The sequence below is a fragment of the Hydra vulgaris genome, chromosome 01 (genome assembly GCF_038396675.1).
Source record: "Hydra vulgaris chromosome 01, alternate assembly HydraT2T_AEP".
NCBI classification, from domain to species: Eukaryota; Metazoa; Cnidaria; class Hydrozoa; order Anthoathecata; family Hydridae; genus Hydra; species Hydra vulgaris.
In genome coordinates, this window is record NC_088920.1 from 60,925,596 (window position 1) to 60,940,823 (window position 15,228).

The following is a 15,228-nucleotide window of genomic DNA, read 5'->3' on the forward strand; positions in this document are numbered from 1 at the left end:
TTTGCTGATTTAAAATTGGTTTAGATTACGTTTATATGACATTTACGCCGTTCTAAACGTTTAGGAATCTATTCTAAACGAGTACTGAATGTTTAGTTAGCGTTTAAAAGCCTAATCACACGTTCAGTTCCGTAGGAATCTATTCTAAACAAGTTCTGAATGTTTAGTTAGAGTTTAAAAGCTAAATCACACAGTTTCCGTACGGAACTAATTAAGTTATATAACTTAATTAAGTTCGCACAGAAGGAGTCGGACATTTTGAATCTTTTATTATGTATTAAAACTATTAATTTATATGAATCTTAAATTATGTAGTTTGTGGTTTAAAAAAAATAAAATAACTTTTTATTTGGTAGTAACTAAATTGAGTTAACGGATGTTTTAGGGATATAATCCTTTTGATAATATTATCAATTATTTCATCAATGTTTCATAATAATAATATATATTATAAAAGGAGGATACAAATTGATAATTAGGTAATTTATAACTATGAATGGCAATTGATTTGGTTAATAATTTTGCTTTCTTTTTAATTCTATTTTATTACCTATTATTTTACATCATCTGATATTTTGTTTTATTGATTCTTTAGATTCATTCGTATGAGTTATGAGTGCAAACGCAGAGTATATGCGAAAATATAAAAAGGTTGTTAAAGATGCAAATAGTTGCTGTGAATGTGAACCTCCTGGGTTATCAAATTCTTTAACAGATGCAGAAAATGTGTGTGGTTTATCTTCTATTTCAGATAATAGCACTAACTATATACTTAATAATGATTCCTATGAACTTGACAATGACATAGTACAACCTCATAGTAGTTCTGATGATGAAAATTATTGTGATATTGATGATATTGATATTGACATAATACCGCCCAATAGCAGCTCAGACGATGAACATTATTGTGATATGGAGCTTGTTGACAATGGATCTTTTCAATACAATCTAGCTCAATGGGTTGTAAATGCAAAACTCACACGTTTATCATGTAATGGATTACTAGCCTTGTTGAGAAGATATGGGTGCGAGCTGCCTAAAGATAGTCGAACTCTTTTGCAAACACCTCTAGCTATACAAGTTCAGGAAAAGTGTGGTGGCCAATACATTTATTTTGGCCTTACCAAATGTTTACAGAATGCAATAAATCACGACATTTGCAGCGATGTACTCAATCTGCAAATAAATGTTGACGGTATACCATTGTTTAGATCGTCTAAAAGGCAATTTTGGCCGATTCTCTCTGCTGTTAATCATAATTCACCCATGATTGTTGCTTTATATCAAGGAAATAGTAAGCCAAATTCTGTTAATGAGTTTTTAAAGGATTTTATAGATGAGTATAAGTTTTTAAAGTGTAATGGTGTCACTCATAATGGTAAAAATTACACAGTTATTTTGCACTCAGTTATTTGTGATGCTCCTGCAAGATCTTTTCTGAAAAATATTGTTGGTCACAATGGCTTGCATGCATGTGAACGTTGTCTTGCTGTTGGTACGTCAACTAACAGGCGAACCACGTTTGTTTCTCCTGATTGCTTCAATGCTAGAAGGCGCACAGATGACAGTTATAAAAATCTTGAATTCCTAGGAAGTCATCAACATGGAGCTTCACCTTTAAATGAAATAACAGACCAATGTATCAGCATATTCCCACTTGACTATATGCATTTGATCTGCTTAGGTGTCATGCGTCGTATACTTCAAGCTTTGAAAAAAGGTGATAGAAAAGTTAAGTTAAGCAACAATAACATATTGCAAATTTCGGAAAACCTTTTGGATCTACGAAAATGCATACCAAGTGAGTTTGCTAGACGCCCTAGATCTTTATTGGACCTAGATAGATGGAAGGCCACTGAATTCCGGCAATTCTTATTATACACAGGGCCTGTTGTCTTGAAAGGAATTTTGGATCCTGAGCGTTACAAATATTTTTTAACACTTTCTGTCGCTGCATCAATTCTGCTCACACCACCAAACGACAGAAGAAATAACATGTTGAACTATGCAAAAGATTTGCTTAGACATTTTGTTAAAAATTCTCAACAATTATATGGTAATTATTTTGTTGTGTATAATATTCATCATTTGCTGCATATAGGAGATGATGTAGAATTTTTTAATTCACCGCTTGATAATATCAGTGCTTTTCCCTTTGAAAATTATTTGCAAACGTTAAAGAGATATGTGAGAGGTTCTTCAAATCCTGCTGTACAAGTAGCAAAAAGAATTCAAGAATATGAAAACGTCCATAAATACTCTGACATTGCAAATGCAACAAACCCAGTTTTTAAATTATCAACAGCGTATAGAGATTCGTTTGCTCAACTAAAAAATAGACAGTTTGTAGAAGTATATGAAGTTCAAAAAGATTCATGTATGTGTTATATATTCAGTTTTGCTAATTTGCATCCATTCTTCATTGAGCCATGCTCCTCTGACCTCCTAGACATTTATTTTGTGAACAATCATTATAAGCATTCAAAATCAAAAAATGTGAAGTTTACAGAAATTGAGAGAAAGGTTCTAAAGCTTCCCTGTAATGGCGGTTTTGTGTTGATGCCTCTTCTTCATTCAAAAGAGTGTTAAATTATTTTACTAATTATTTTATTATTGTTATCACTCTTATTTTATTATGGCTTTATCACTCTAATTAGTTGTTATTATGTTTTATGTACATATGTTTAATATGCTTAATATGTTTTTTAATTTAATGAAGATGTTTAATTGTATATTAGCAATAGGACTGAATTTCTTTAGCTATATATTTTTTATCTTACTATTTATATCATATTCATATTCATATCAGCTATATATTTTTTATCTTCATATTTAGAGGAAGTCTTTTTTTTTTTTAATTTTATTTGGTGCAAGTCAATTTGTTAATCTATTTAAGTTATATTAGATTATGAGTATATTTTCCTTTGTTTTTGTTTTAACTTTTTAATATTTAAAAAAATATTATTTTGCTTTGATTTCATTTACTTTTATTGTAAATCTTAACATTAATTATAATAATTAAAAAGATATTATTCTTTTAGATTTTAAAGAGTAATAAATATATAGAAAATTTTTTATAACGTTCTCTTCTGCTAATAATTTCTCTTGATGTCTTGTTTAGCTGGAGCAAGTGTTAATAATAATAATAAGTAAACAAATATATCTATAAAATAGTATTGTATAGTATGTATTAGTAAATGGCTAAACTTATTTAAAACACTTTTAACACAGTTTTTACAAATAAAAAGAGTAATAACATTTTAGCAAAATGTCATATCACCGGGCTGTTTGGTTAGAAGACAATCGTGAAGAAGAAGGAGTCTTGCCTTCCGCATGGGTGCAAGGAAAAGTAGTGATGTGGCCACCATCCAAAATGAATGCGTTTAAGTTAATGAAGGAAGGGGTAAAACCTAATGAAAATTGGCGGCTTTTTAGACTAATAAAAATAAAAATTACGTCAGGTTTGGTGTTTATTTTTTGACAACAGCTTCATATATTATTGAGTTGTTATATTTTATAATTTATATTTGTAAAATGTTAAATAATTTATCCATTACTTGTTAAAAAAATTTACTTGGCAATATCTGCTTTGGATAAGTTTTGTTATTTATTTTACAGATTGCTACGAGGATTGTAATAGTTACAATTTAACAACAGAAACTGAAGAAGAGGATCAGCTGAAGAATGATCAGCAGTTAACAAAAAAGCGCAAGCGTGCTGACTTTGCAACTTTTTTTGAAGGTTCTTTTTAATTAGTTTATATTTATATCATCATTATTGTTTTAGCGTCCTTGTTTCCGTGCTTGCACGGGTTGGACGTTTCTCATAATGCCATTTCTCCAACATACACTGTCTTGAACATCTTCTTTCCTTAAATGTAGCTTTTTCATATCATCTGAAACACACTCTTTCCAAGTTATTCTGTTTCTACCTCTACCTATTTCTCCTGAAACTTCTAACTATATAGATAATAATGTTACAAAATATATAAACTGCCAAATAATATATAAAAAATATATTAACTACCAAGTAATTAATAATTTATAATTTTGCATTATTCTAATTGAAATAAAACTTATTTTTTCATTTGGAGTTAATATTACTAACGCTAATTTATACAATTATATTAAAACATTTTTTTTATAATTTAGGCGAGAAAGAAGTAGATGTTAATGTTAATGCAAAAAGTAAGAATATTGACAAGTTAGCTAATTTGTTACAATAAACATAATAATAAGTATGATGTAAGTAGGATCAAAGAAATAATATTTATAATCAGGGCTTTGATGTTGGTGCTACCAACAGCTAGTAATTTTATAAGAAGTGGAGCAGTAGCTGAAGTATTTGAACCTCTGCCTTAAGCCCTGGTGATAATAATAGCCATAGCATTATTATGTGTATGTGTTTTTTAATAAAACAGTTATTTATAATAATTTTTTACATTTACTGTAGTTGTAATTTATTTTTAAAATAGTCAAACTATCTGCATTTCCACAGCCACCTGCTAAACTAAGCAAAATGTTAGCATTAAACAGTTCGTTGAACAAAAAGATTGTGGATATGGTACCACAAAATTTCAAAATTTATCAAGCATGTAAGTTGTCTTTATTAAATTGTCTTTATTTCTTTGAATACTAATAGTAATTTGTTACGATTATATCTCAAACAATATAAGTTAGGATTTACATTTTAGATAAACCTTCGCCGCTTCAACAGTCACCTGGTCTCTTAAGCAGTAATTCCAAGATACCTTTATTCAAATCAAGCATGGCTACAATAACAAAAGACAATAATATTGATCAATCAAGTAAGATGTCTAAATTTATATCTTTGATATAGACCTTCTTCACTTATAGATTGACCTAGTAATTTTTATTACTTATGAACATATTTAGTGTCATTTTCCTTTTAAGATAAACGTGCAAAGCAATTTTTTTAATTAATTTACATTGAAAATAACTTTGCAAGCATAATTTAACTATATAGTTGTTGACATTGTAGCTAACCAATCAGTCCTATCAAACTCTCTTTTTTTGTTAGCCCGGATATTAAATTCAAAGATACCAATATACAGGCGCAGAGCTGCCATATCGAAAGACAATGTACTATCAAGTAATATTTAATTTTTCACTTTAATTGCATTTATGATTTTGATTTATAAATTATAATTATTAGGTTTATTCAAGATTTTTACCTAAAGAAACCATTTTCTCATTTTGTTTTAGTACCATTTATGTCTCTCAAACACTCTCAACTTATTTTGATATTAGTTAATATTTGTATATAGTATGTTGTTGTATAGTATAGTAATTAAGGTCTGACGTATAAACTGCAAAAATGTAACGTTTTATAAAAAAAAATATTTATAAATATTAAATATAATGCTTTTTATATATAATAAATATTTAAAAAGCCTGTACTTGTATCGTTATTTTTATTGCAGTGAAACTCTCAGTACCACCTTTTCAATTGAATAAAAAGTTTCATTCAAACAAGATATTGAGTGTATTAACTGCTCCTCAAGAAAATGAAATGGATAATGGGAGTAAGATATCAAACCTTATTCATTTACATATTATTTAATAACATATTTTCTAATTTGAGTGCTTTTTTTTTACGGTGGACACTGCAGTTGCCCTGCAGTTAAGCAAATTATCTGTTATCAACCTATAACTGCAAAATATGGAAAGTTATAAGTTTATTTTTTTTATTTTTATTATATAAATAAATTTATATTTTACAGAGTTTCAGCGAAAAGTTCTCTATCAATTATCAAATATGGCCAACGAAATTAAAGTTTTACGGATAGCAGTGGAAACGATGACGATACCAAGTTTAGAGCCTGTTGCTCAAGTCCATCTTGAGGTTATTGGTGGAGCTATTGGAACATTGGATGGGTACAGTAATTTAGAGGAGCAATGTGGAGTTCTTGCTAATCGAACAATTTTAGTAAGTGTATAGCTAAATATTTTTATCTTTACTTTCAGAAAAGACAACCAGAAAAGTTTTAAACGTATATAAAATGTTATTTTTGATATCACAAAATATATTTTACTTTTACTAAGGTGGATTGACTTTTATTCTAATTGGAATCTTATATCTAATAAAATGTAGCGTTTATGAATAATTTCTTTGTAGATTCGCCTTCTTTCACGAATTGGAGGATCATCAATTAAAGATACTTCAAAGAATCTATTGAAAAGACTTTTTACAAATTTTGTTATGTCTCATTTGAGTATGGATGGAAAAGGTTCTCTGAGAAAGCTTCCGTTTAGAGACACTGCTCTGTGTCAATTTGTTGTCGGTAAAATATGTGTATTTTTTATTTTTTTAAATAAAATTAAATTTAAATTCAGTGTAATTTATATCTACTCAGTGTACACTGTACTAGTTTAACAAAAATTTAAATCTATAAAATTATGGCTTTATAAAATTGTTGAATAAATGATTTAGATTGAGTTATTTTTATTATTTGTAGAATGTGTTTTGAAACGAGATTGTACGTCTTCTGTATCAGAAATACATTCGTGTATTGGTTCCCACCTTAGAATGGCTCCCTTCCGATTAGGTGGAACTGGGAAAGGCTATGCACATATTTTCAGTTTTCAGGACGCAGAGGCTGGTTTGCTTGATTCCACCAAAGACAACGCTGATCGACCTGGAGACGATATGATGATGACGATGATGATGACGATAATGCAATATAGTACTTAAAATTTATGTACATTTATTTTTGACTAATATATAAAAAAAATATATTTTTAACGTTTGATTTGTTTATGACTTAGATAACGCGCTGCAACGTTTAACTTTACGGCGCTAATTTATTTAAAGAAGCACAAATTAAAGAAATTTGAATTTATAAAATTCGGAATGCTTTCAAAACGAAAGATTTAGATTGAATTTAAAGAACGTTTAAAACTAACCATTTAGATATAGTTTAAATGGAACATTCGATTGACCTACGTTCTAGATCGAAACTAAATTAAATCTAAACGTTTAGGAAGAACACTAACTAAACGTTGATTAAATGTTCCAATGCCCGTTGGGATATGTTAACAATGGTTAACAATGGTGTTGGAGTTTTTAAACATATTCAAGACTTTAAAGACTATCTAAACTTGAATGCTTAGAAAGTGTTCAGGTGTTGACTCGAGGGTTTTGCGTTTGTAGCGTATAGGTGAGTTATGTTATCGAATAATGGTTGATTTGCAAGCACTTCTTTAATGGTGAAATTTGTGTAGTTATTGAATTTTCGAGTAGCACTGTTTTTTACGTTAGAGATTTTGTTAAATAACGTGGAGGTTCATTTGATTGCCGATATATGAAATATATAGAGCTGAATATTTGCACAATGAAAAATATTGAAGCTTCAACCAATAGTTAAAAATACTTCAGTTCTTACATCTTTTACGCCGAGACAATGTTTGGAGCTGTCTAATCGACAAGGAGCAAAGATGTATTTTAGTATTGAAGGTGAGAAAAGTAAGAAAAAGCCTACGGCACCAGGAGTTTCCAGGCGGTACCACCAAGTACTCCAAGTACTACCCTGGCCTGACGATGTTTAACTTCCGTGATCGGACGAGAACGGGTGTGTTCACTGCGGTATAGTCGTAGGCGAAAGCACTAGCGTTTGCAACGCTTATAAACACTCAAATGAGCTGTTCATCCGCGTTCACCAAGTCACTAATAATGTAGGAGAGACCTATCAACTTGATCAAAGAGTTTCGATTCGTTGTGTGGCATCTGTAATGAAAAACGTAAAGGATTTCGTGCTAGATAAATTGCTTTTAAAATTTTAGAGTAACAATTACAAAAATGGGCAGTTGAACAACCTCTTCATTTCAAGAACGAGAACACTACGGAAAAAAACACATACTGAAACCTTTTAGTCTCTGTGTTTTTTTAATAGCGTTCTCCTACAACAGGTTGCCTGTAAGGCAACTTTAGCTTGTAGGGTTTCTAAAGTTGCCTGTAAGGCATTTATTGTTAAAGTGTATATTATTTTTGTACCCTTTCCTTACCACGGCTTGCTTGTAAAGCAACTCTAGTGTGTATGGTCGGTTTTACAGTGTTGTTTTTATTTTTCTCATTGTAGGAGTAACTAAACCTTAACCCTAACTATGTTAGTAATTAATCCTAGTACGGAATCAATTAATAATTCAATTGATATAGCTGTTACACCTAGAAGCTATGCCGATGCAATTGCATCACATGCAATCCTAATGTTTCCAATGAATTTAGCACCCTTAAGAGAACTCTTTTGTGTGAAATTGGTAAAACTAATACTGAGCTTAATGTATTCTCAGCGCTTGAAAATGCCTGCTTAGATAATGATCTAGAAGGTATTCAATTTAATATAAACGGAACGATGATTGAGCTTGTTATGAAAAATGACATAGAATAATCATCAGTCCAATCAAATGAACTTTTAATCAACGATGTTATCCATCGTTTCAATAACTCAATACCAACCAGAATCATATGCAAACGAGTTGCAGTTTCTGTCCTCGGTATGCCACAAAAAAAAAAGAATTTACTTGTCGGTCAGACTTTAGAACTATTAGGATATGGGAAACATATCCATTACTAGACCAGTCTATCGAAAAAGTCCTAATAACCAAACGCCCTGTTATTTAGGAATCCTAGTAGCCATAATGGAAAATCTTATAAAACCAATCCCAAGAACTTCAAAACGAAATAGACACTATGTCAGAATTATACATACTGAACAAGAAAAAGAAGAAAATTAAAATCATGAAAAAGAGCTACTAAAAGAAACAGCAATCGAATTAGATGAAGAGTCAAGTAAAGAGTCATTAGAAGAACCAAAAAACTTAAAAGAAGCAAATAAACCATCACATAAAATATCCACAAGCCATGAACAAAAAACTCATTTAGATTTAAACCAAACCATTGAAAAAATTAATATTGAAAACGTTAATAAAAATATAAATAACATAGCTGAAACTAAAATAGAAAAGATACCTATAACATAAACAATACAGCATTACTAACCAAGTTTAAAAAAATAAATTACTTAAACATGCGAGCTCATAACCTTCACCTTTTTAATGACTTTGATAAAAACAAATGCACAACAGATGAATTAAACAAGTACAAAGCATTAAGAATCGCAGAATATGACCAAAAGAAAATTGAAAGAACTTTAAAACGAAATGATGTAGACGAATACGGATGGCCAATAAGTTTAGAGTATAAAAACAAAGCAAAAACACATAAAAGTAACACTTTTAATCATCTTGTTTGGGAATAGAACTGAAATAAAAGTATAAAATCTATTAAAATTATAAAAATTTATTATACCCAAAAAATGTAAAAAGACAAAAATCCAAAAAAAATTTAAAAAAATTAAAAACCAAATAAAAATGACGTTGACCTCTTAAACCTTAAAATTTCTTAAATAAAAAGTTTTTCAAAAAAAAAAAAAAAAAGGTAGGCAATTGGACGTGTTTTTACTAGCGATTTGAACGAAACAAAAAGATGGCTTCCGAAGAAAAGTTAAAAAAAGTTTTTTTCAAAACTACGAAACAAAATAATATTGACGGATATAAATCAAACGACGATAAAATCTTGGAAGACAAGACCTTTATTCTTCTCATGAAAATGAATGCTGTTGCAAACACGATGACTACTTTGAATAATTTAGATTTAAGTGAAGATGACGAAATTGACAGCGATGTCGAAACCAAAACAAACTAACAAATTATTACACCACCAAAGAGAAGCTATGTTAATGTTGCTCAACAACAAATTAATAACGAAAAAAAAAATCTTAACCAAACCCTTCTGAGTCCTGTTCAAACTAGAATGAACAGTAATGATGTTCTTAATGCACTCGAGAAAAGAAACATGGACGAGGACTTGGAAGGTTTACAATTTATCCATCGAAACACTGTCCTCGAAATAGTTATGAAGACTAAGGGAGCAAAAATGCCACTTCTCGAAAGGGGACTTGATATTTTGGGTTTTCATTGAACAAGAATTTCTTTTGTTTCAAAACGCGTGCGTTTAAAAATTCCATTGTTCTTCTATTATAAAAGTAAAAATTCTTACAAACAACGTAAATGGCCTTAATAACGCGGCCTAACGAAAAAATACAATGAATTTTTTTCAAAATCTAAATTATGACATTTATTGCGTGCTAGAAACCCACAGTACCGAAAAAACGGCTATTGAATACGCTAAAAAATGGAAAAACAAAACAAATAGAACATCGATAGGAATAGCGATAACAGTCACCAATCTGGTGTAGCTATTCTTTTTAAAAAAGACATTATAATTGAAAATATTACCCAAGATAAACAAGGAATAATTCTTGCTGTCACTATAAATTTGAAAAAAATTAAACTAAGAATAATAAACATTTACGCCTCCAACACTTACATCCATAAGAAGCGTTTTTTTGAGAAATTAAATAAACATTTAAATGTGTGTGATTTTTTAATTTTAAGTGGAGACTTTAACATGGTTGAACATGCAAGTATAGACCGGCAAAGTAGGGATATGTTAAACTTACACCACCTTGTTGGCTCAAAAAATTTAAATCAATTTAAACAACTACATAAAATGGATGACGTCTTCAGGACGCAATTCGCGCATAAACAAGTCTTTCGGTATGAAAAAGAGGATAAAACATTCCAAAGTCGGTTAGACCGCATTTATGCCTCTAATTCTAATCTTAATGATTGCAAGTGCGTCTTCGTGAAAAATCTTTTAAGTAATCACGACGCCGCACTCTGCGAAATGAGTTTTGAACCTACAAACAAGTGAGCCAGGATACTGGCACCTTAACACTAATGTTTTAGTTGATGAAATTTTTTAAAATAAATTAAAAACAGATTTTGAAAAGCAAAAAAACCAAAAGTTAATGGTGGGATATTGTTAAATCACGATTAAAAAGTATAGTTATGGTAACATCTAAACTAAAAAAACTCGAAAAAAAACAACGAAAAACAATATTAGTTCAAAAAATTGATTTTGAAAAACATAAAAAAAACAAAGACAATGAAAAACTAAACAGCTCAAAAAGAGCAAAAAACTCTCTTTAACAACACAGGAGTTTTTGTTAGAACAAAACAACTCGTTGTTAAAGAGGGCGAAAAACCTCCAAAAGATCTGTTTCAAATAAAAATAAGTAATCAAAAAAAAAAAAAAAAAACTATTAAACAAATAAATAATTGTAATAAAATGCATAAAAACACTCAAAACATACTAAAAACAATTAGAAACTACAACAAAAGTCTAAATAAAAAAGACGTTTTACATACGGAAATGCAGGAACCATTTGTGGCCAACATTAAAAATGTTTTAAGCGATTACCAGAACGGTTTCCTTAACATTAGGTTTAGCAGCGAAGAATTGTATAACGCAGCAAAATCCTTAAGTTAAGGAAAAACTCCGGGCATTGATGGCTTACCTGAAGAAGTTTACCAACGAAATTGGGATATCTACGGTGTAAAGCTACCTGCCCTCCTGAATGCACAAAGACAGATACAAACAAAGATAAGGAACTAACTTGGTCGCAGAAACGGCCCTTTTAAGCTTACGACCAAAAAATGGGTATCTGACCCAGATGCAAAACTGGCGACCAGTCTTACTTTTATGCGCCGACAAAAAAATGCGCTCACACTAATTTTATTAAAAGTACTACCAATCTTGCTCGGGCCGTCACAAACGTGCTCGTTACTTTATAAAAATATATTTTCAAATTTATTTCTTATAAGAGATCTAATCCACAATACGAATGAAAAAAATATAGAAAGCTGCCTAATAACAGTTGACCAGAAAAAAGCTTTTGACAAAGTTGATGGATCCTTTTTATTTTAAATCCTCAAAAAAAAGAATTAAGGCAAAAAATTTATGCTCGGAATTTTAGCTCTCATGCTCAGGGAACATGTGATAATACGCTCTGGCGAATTTTTACTAACTTCCTTCCAACTCTCGAAAAACAATCTCCTGGAAAATAAAACGTAGCCAATATCACGGTAACTCCAAGTGCAAAAACTGCAGCCGGGAAGAGGACAACCTACACCCATGTATATTCTGCAGCAAGGCGAGGGCTGTGGGAAAAATATTAAAAAAAACCTACGAAAAACTATTACCTCTAAAACCCTTTAACTCGGTACAAGCTCTCTTTTTGATAAATATAGAGAACCTTCCGAAAAAAGACCCTACAGCAAAAATAATTAACACGATAACTCATATTACAACTAATGAGCTATGGAGATTTAGGAATTCTAACCTTAAAGAAAACCGCAATGTACCTGCAGCAAGAATTGCTGAAAACATAATAAACGAAATTAAGTACATCTGGAAAATAAAGTATACCAAATATACCAGAGAAAATAACATTGAAAAATTCCACAGAGTGATCTCTATAAACAACGCAATAGGCAATAAGAATAATCAAGACTTAACAATCACCATTTAAGTATTGTGAGTTATAGGTTTTGATTACGATAACATATATAAGATATAAACAATTGGATCTTCATCCAGCGTTAAAACAATACGTGTGCATGACCCTAGCTGTCCAGTGATATCGAAGGTTGTGTGTATATATTTTAAGATCGTGGGTTAGTCGACACGATGTATATATTATAAGTACGATCACGCGCATGTCTGTTGAGACTCTGAGGTACGATGGACATGTTTTTATTTTTTAAATGCAAGGTTCAATAATTTATAAACACGATTTAATAATTACTTTAGTTCTACTTCTTTTTGATGTAAAACTACAGTTCAGTATATTATAAACGAGCAATTATTATAAAAAATGTAATTTGAAATAACCCAATAAGAATCTAAAGCAGTAACTATCTTATATCCAAAATTTGAGTTTGGTACGAAAGCATTATTAAACATTATTTGTTTTTAAGTTTAAATAATAAAAATTACAAAAATTTTTTATAAAAATTTGAACCATTAACAATCTATATTAAGTTAAGTTTATAAAAAATATCAAGAGATAATCTTCTCACATATGTTAACTACCCAGAATGTAAACATCGTTATAAACACCTCATTTGTAAATATATCCCATCACTATGTTGTCTACAGTATTATGTGAAGAAAAAACTTGTAAATATATTACGAAAATCCCCCTTCTTACTGTAACCTACCCTTTAAGTAAATTCTTGTAACGAAATAAATGTATAAATGTTGTTAAATAAAAAAAAATAATAATACTAATATCGTAGGCATAAAAAAATTTGACGCAAATTTTTAATTTTTTGGAGTTTCGGGAGAGGGTAAACTAAAGCAAACAAAAGCAACTTTCCTGTGTACTTGCACGTCTTATTGACGTGCCAATGCAAACGACCTTTCTTTTGCAGTTTCATGTTTTCATAGAATGATTGTTGAGTTTTTTAACAGAGTTTTACTTATTATTTTAACGGATTGATTTTTCAAATTTACACGTTTTTTTTAATGTTGCAATTCGTATGCAAATAGTACCTGCATATTTGATATTTGACAAACAGTGTAATTAAAGGCTCTATCTAATAAATTACATTAACTTGCTTGTTGTAGATTTCTTTTTAAACGAGGCTTTACTGCTGCTGCTGCTGCTGGTACAAACGAAGCAATGAGAACATGTCATTTCTCGCATAAACACAACACTAAAATAAGGAAGTTTTTCTATTTTCAAGTCAACCAGAACCTAAACGTAAAAGATTTCATGGTAGATAAGTTGCGTTAAAAATTTTAGAGATACAAATACAAAAATGGGCAGTTGAATAACCTCCTTATTTAAAAAACAAGGACACTACGGAAAAAAACACATACTAAAACCCCTTAAGTCTTCTGAATATCTTTATCCAGTTCAATCAAGCGAAAGTTCGGTAATTTTGATCGGAAGTTGTGGTGTGATGTCGTTGTATGCGAAAGTGTCCAGTGCCTTTAATGATATTAAAAAGCGTGTTGTTGAATTTTGAATATTCATAACTTTAAGGCAGTCAGGCGTGTACTGGTATATAAATGACCGGGCCAAAGAAATTAACGAAAAGATTCAAGATAAAGTAGGACGCAACAAAACTGAAAGTATTACATACCATCGTGATGGCAGATTGATTGTCGTCTTTAAATATGATAAAAATGCCGAGGCGATATCTCGAAACGAAATTACAGTTTCTGAATGTAAAATGCGAGTATTCTTTAGAAAACGTGATAAATATGGATTTTTTATTCACCATAAAATGTGACTTAACTATCAAGGATAAACAGTTTATTGAAAAAATTCAACCGAACATCGAAAAAGTTATATCGATAAAGCACTCAACGTACGATTTCGATGATTCCATTAAAGACGGTAGACGTTTGTTCAGAGTCCAGCTTAAAGTTCTAGCGAGGGACATTCCACACCATATTGAAATTAATGGTGCATGAGTTTTGTTGAACTTTGCTGGGAAAGAGTTTGATCATGGGCCAAAAGAAAACTGTTCTCCGGTTAAAGCAACAATAGAAACCGCAGTCAAAAATAAACCTAAAAAGTGTGAGCAAAAAAAAATTGTAACGGAAATTCTACAGCTCTAAAAAACAGTTTTTTAATTCACCCCACCGATCCCTGTCACGTCTGAAGCTACTTTCACAAAAGGAGAGGTAAGTAATTGTGTTAATACTAAAATAAAAGAAATTATGGTTGATAATTTAGGAAAAGAGGACCTCGAACTGCCAAACGAAATAAAAAAGAAAGTCATTGTGACTCAAAAAGAATATCAGTCGGCATTTGACAATGCCAGACAGCTGGAAAAATCAAAGCATCTAGAGGAAAATTTAGTAATCGATGAAGATCAGTTTTTAGAAGTAAAATCGAAAAAGAACAAAAATAAATAAATAAAAAAAAGAGTTATCAGAAAAAAGAAGATGGCGAGTGTTCAACCGACAGCGATGTCGAGTACGATTCGAAGATCGATAAGGCGACGATTAGTAATGTTAGCGATCGAAAGAGACTGCACCCGCAACTATTGATGGAAGAGAGACCGTCCGTAGAAAAAAACGTAGTTTAAAACCAAAATGGCATACTTAATAAAAGACTGTTTAGTGGGAGTTTGTGTTTTGCGGTATGAGTTTTTATTTTACTTTTTTTTTTTTGTTAATTATTTACAAAAGTTTCGCTCAAAAGCTTTAACCTGACCTAGAAAAGAAGGGTTTCTGTTGTAAGTAGAAAAACTAAATCGAAAATACCTAGACAAAAAAAAAAAA

General features: G+C 30.5%; 3 protein-coding genes and 1 pseudogene across 3 annotated transcripts; 3 read left to right on the plus strand and 1 right to left on the minus strand.

Annotated features, from left to right (window-relative positions):
* Positions 1 to 345: 345 nt before the first annotated feature.
* On the plus strand, positions 346 to 2,592 carry LOC136074598 (uncharacterized). Its single transcript, XM_065786933.1, has 2 exons — positions 346 to 479; positions 596 to 2,592. The coding sequence occupies exon 2, from the start codon at positions 613 to 615 to the stop codon at positions 2,590 to 2,592; it is 1,980 nt and encodes a 659-aa protein (XP_065643005.1). The 5' UTR covers positions 346 to 479; positions 596 to 612.
* Positions 2,593 to 3,038: 446 nt separating this feature from the next.
* Positions 3,039 to 4,641, plus strand: LOC136074599 (uncharacterized). Its single transcript, XM_065786934.1, has 4 exons — positions 3,039 to 3,464; positions 3,622 to 3,744; positions 4,155 to 4,190; positions 4,478 to 4,641. Exons 1-4 carry the CDS (start codon positions 3,272 to 3,274, stop codon positions 4,639 to 4,641), a joined length of 516 nt encoding a protein of 171 aa, XP_065643006.1. The 5' UTR covers positions 3,039 to 3,271.
* A 14-nt stretch (positions 4,642 to 4,655) lies between these two features.
* Positions 4,656 to 6,412, plus strand: LOC136075494 (uncharacterized). The gene is made up of 5 exons (XM_065788847.1): positions 4,656 to 4,810; positions 5,044 to 5,115; positions 5,447 to 5,548; positions 5,747 to 5,952; positions 6,142 to 6,412. Exons 1-5 carry the CDS (start codon positions 4,771 to 4,773, stop codon positions 6,397 to 6,399), a joined length of 678 nt encoding a protein of 225 aa, XP_065644919.1. The 5' UTR covers positions 4,656 to 4,770; the 3' UTR covers positions 6,400 to 6,412.
* Positions 6,413 to 7,497: 1,085 nt separating this feature from the next.
* LOC136075630 (5S ribosomal RNA) lies at positions 7,498 to 7,622 on the minus strand (annotated as a pseudogene).
* Positions 7,623 to 15,228: the final 7,606 nt, after the last annotated feature.

Bases quoted from the DNA above. Each gene is read 5' to 3' on its own strand.
- LOC136074598 (XM_065786933.1), top strand. From the start codon at position 613: ATGAGTGCAAACGCAGAGTATATGCGAAAATATAAAAAGGTTGTTAAA.
- LOC136074599 (XM_065786934.1), top strand. From the start codon at position 3,272: ATGTCATATCACCGGGCTGTTTGGTTAGAAGACAATCGTGAAGAAGAA. The intron at 3,745-4,154 runs GTTCTTTTTAAT...TTTATAATTTAG, and splicing joins CTTTGCAACTTTTTTTGAAG to GCGAGAAAGAAGTAGATGTT. The intron at 4,191-4,477 runs GTAAGAATATTG...TTTTTAAAATAG, and splicing joins TGTTAATGTTAATGCAAAAA to TCAAACTATCTGCATTTCCA.
- LOC136075494 (XM_065788847.1), top strand. From the start codon at position 4,771: ATGGCTACAATAACAAAAGACAATAATATTGATCAATCAA. The intron at 5,116-5,446 runs GTAATATTTAAT...TTTTTATTGCAG, and splicing joins GAAAGACAATGTACTATCAA to TGAAACTCTCAGTACCACCT. The intron at 5,549-5,746 runs GTAAGATATCAA...TATATTTTACAG, and splicing joins AAATGAAATGGATAATGGGA to AGTTTCAGCGAAAAGTTCTC.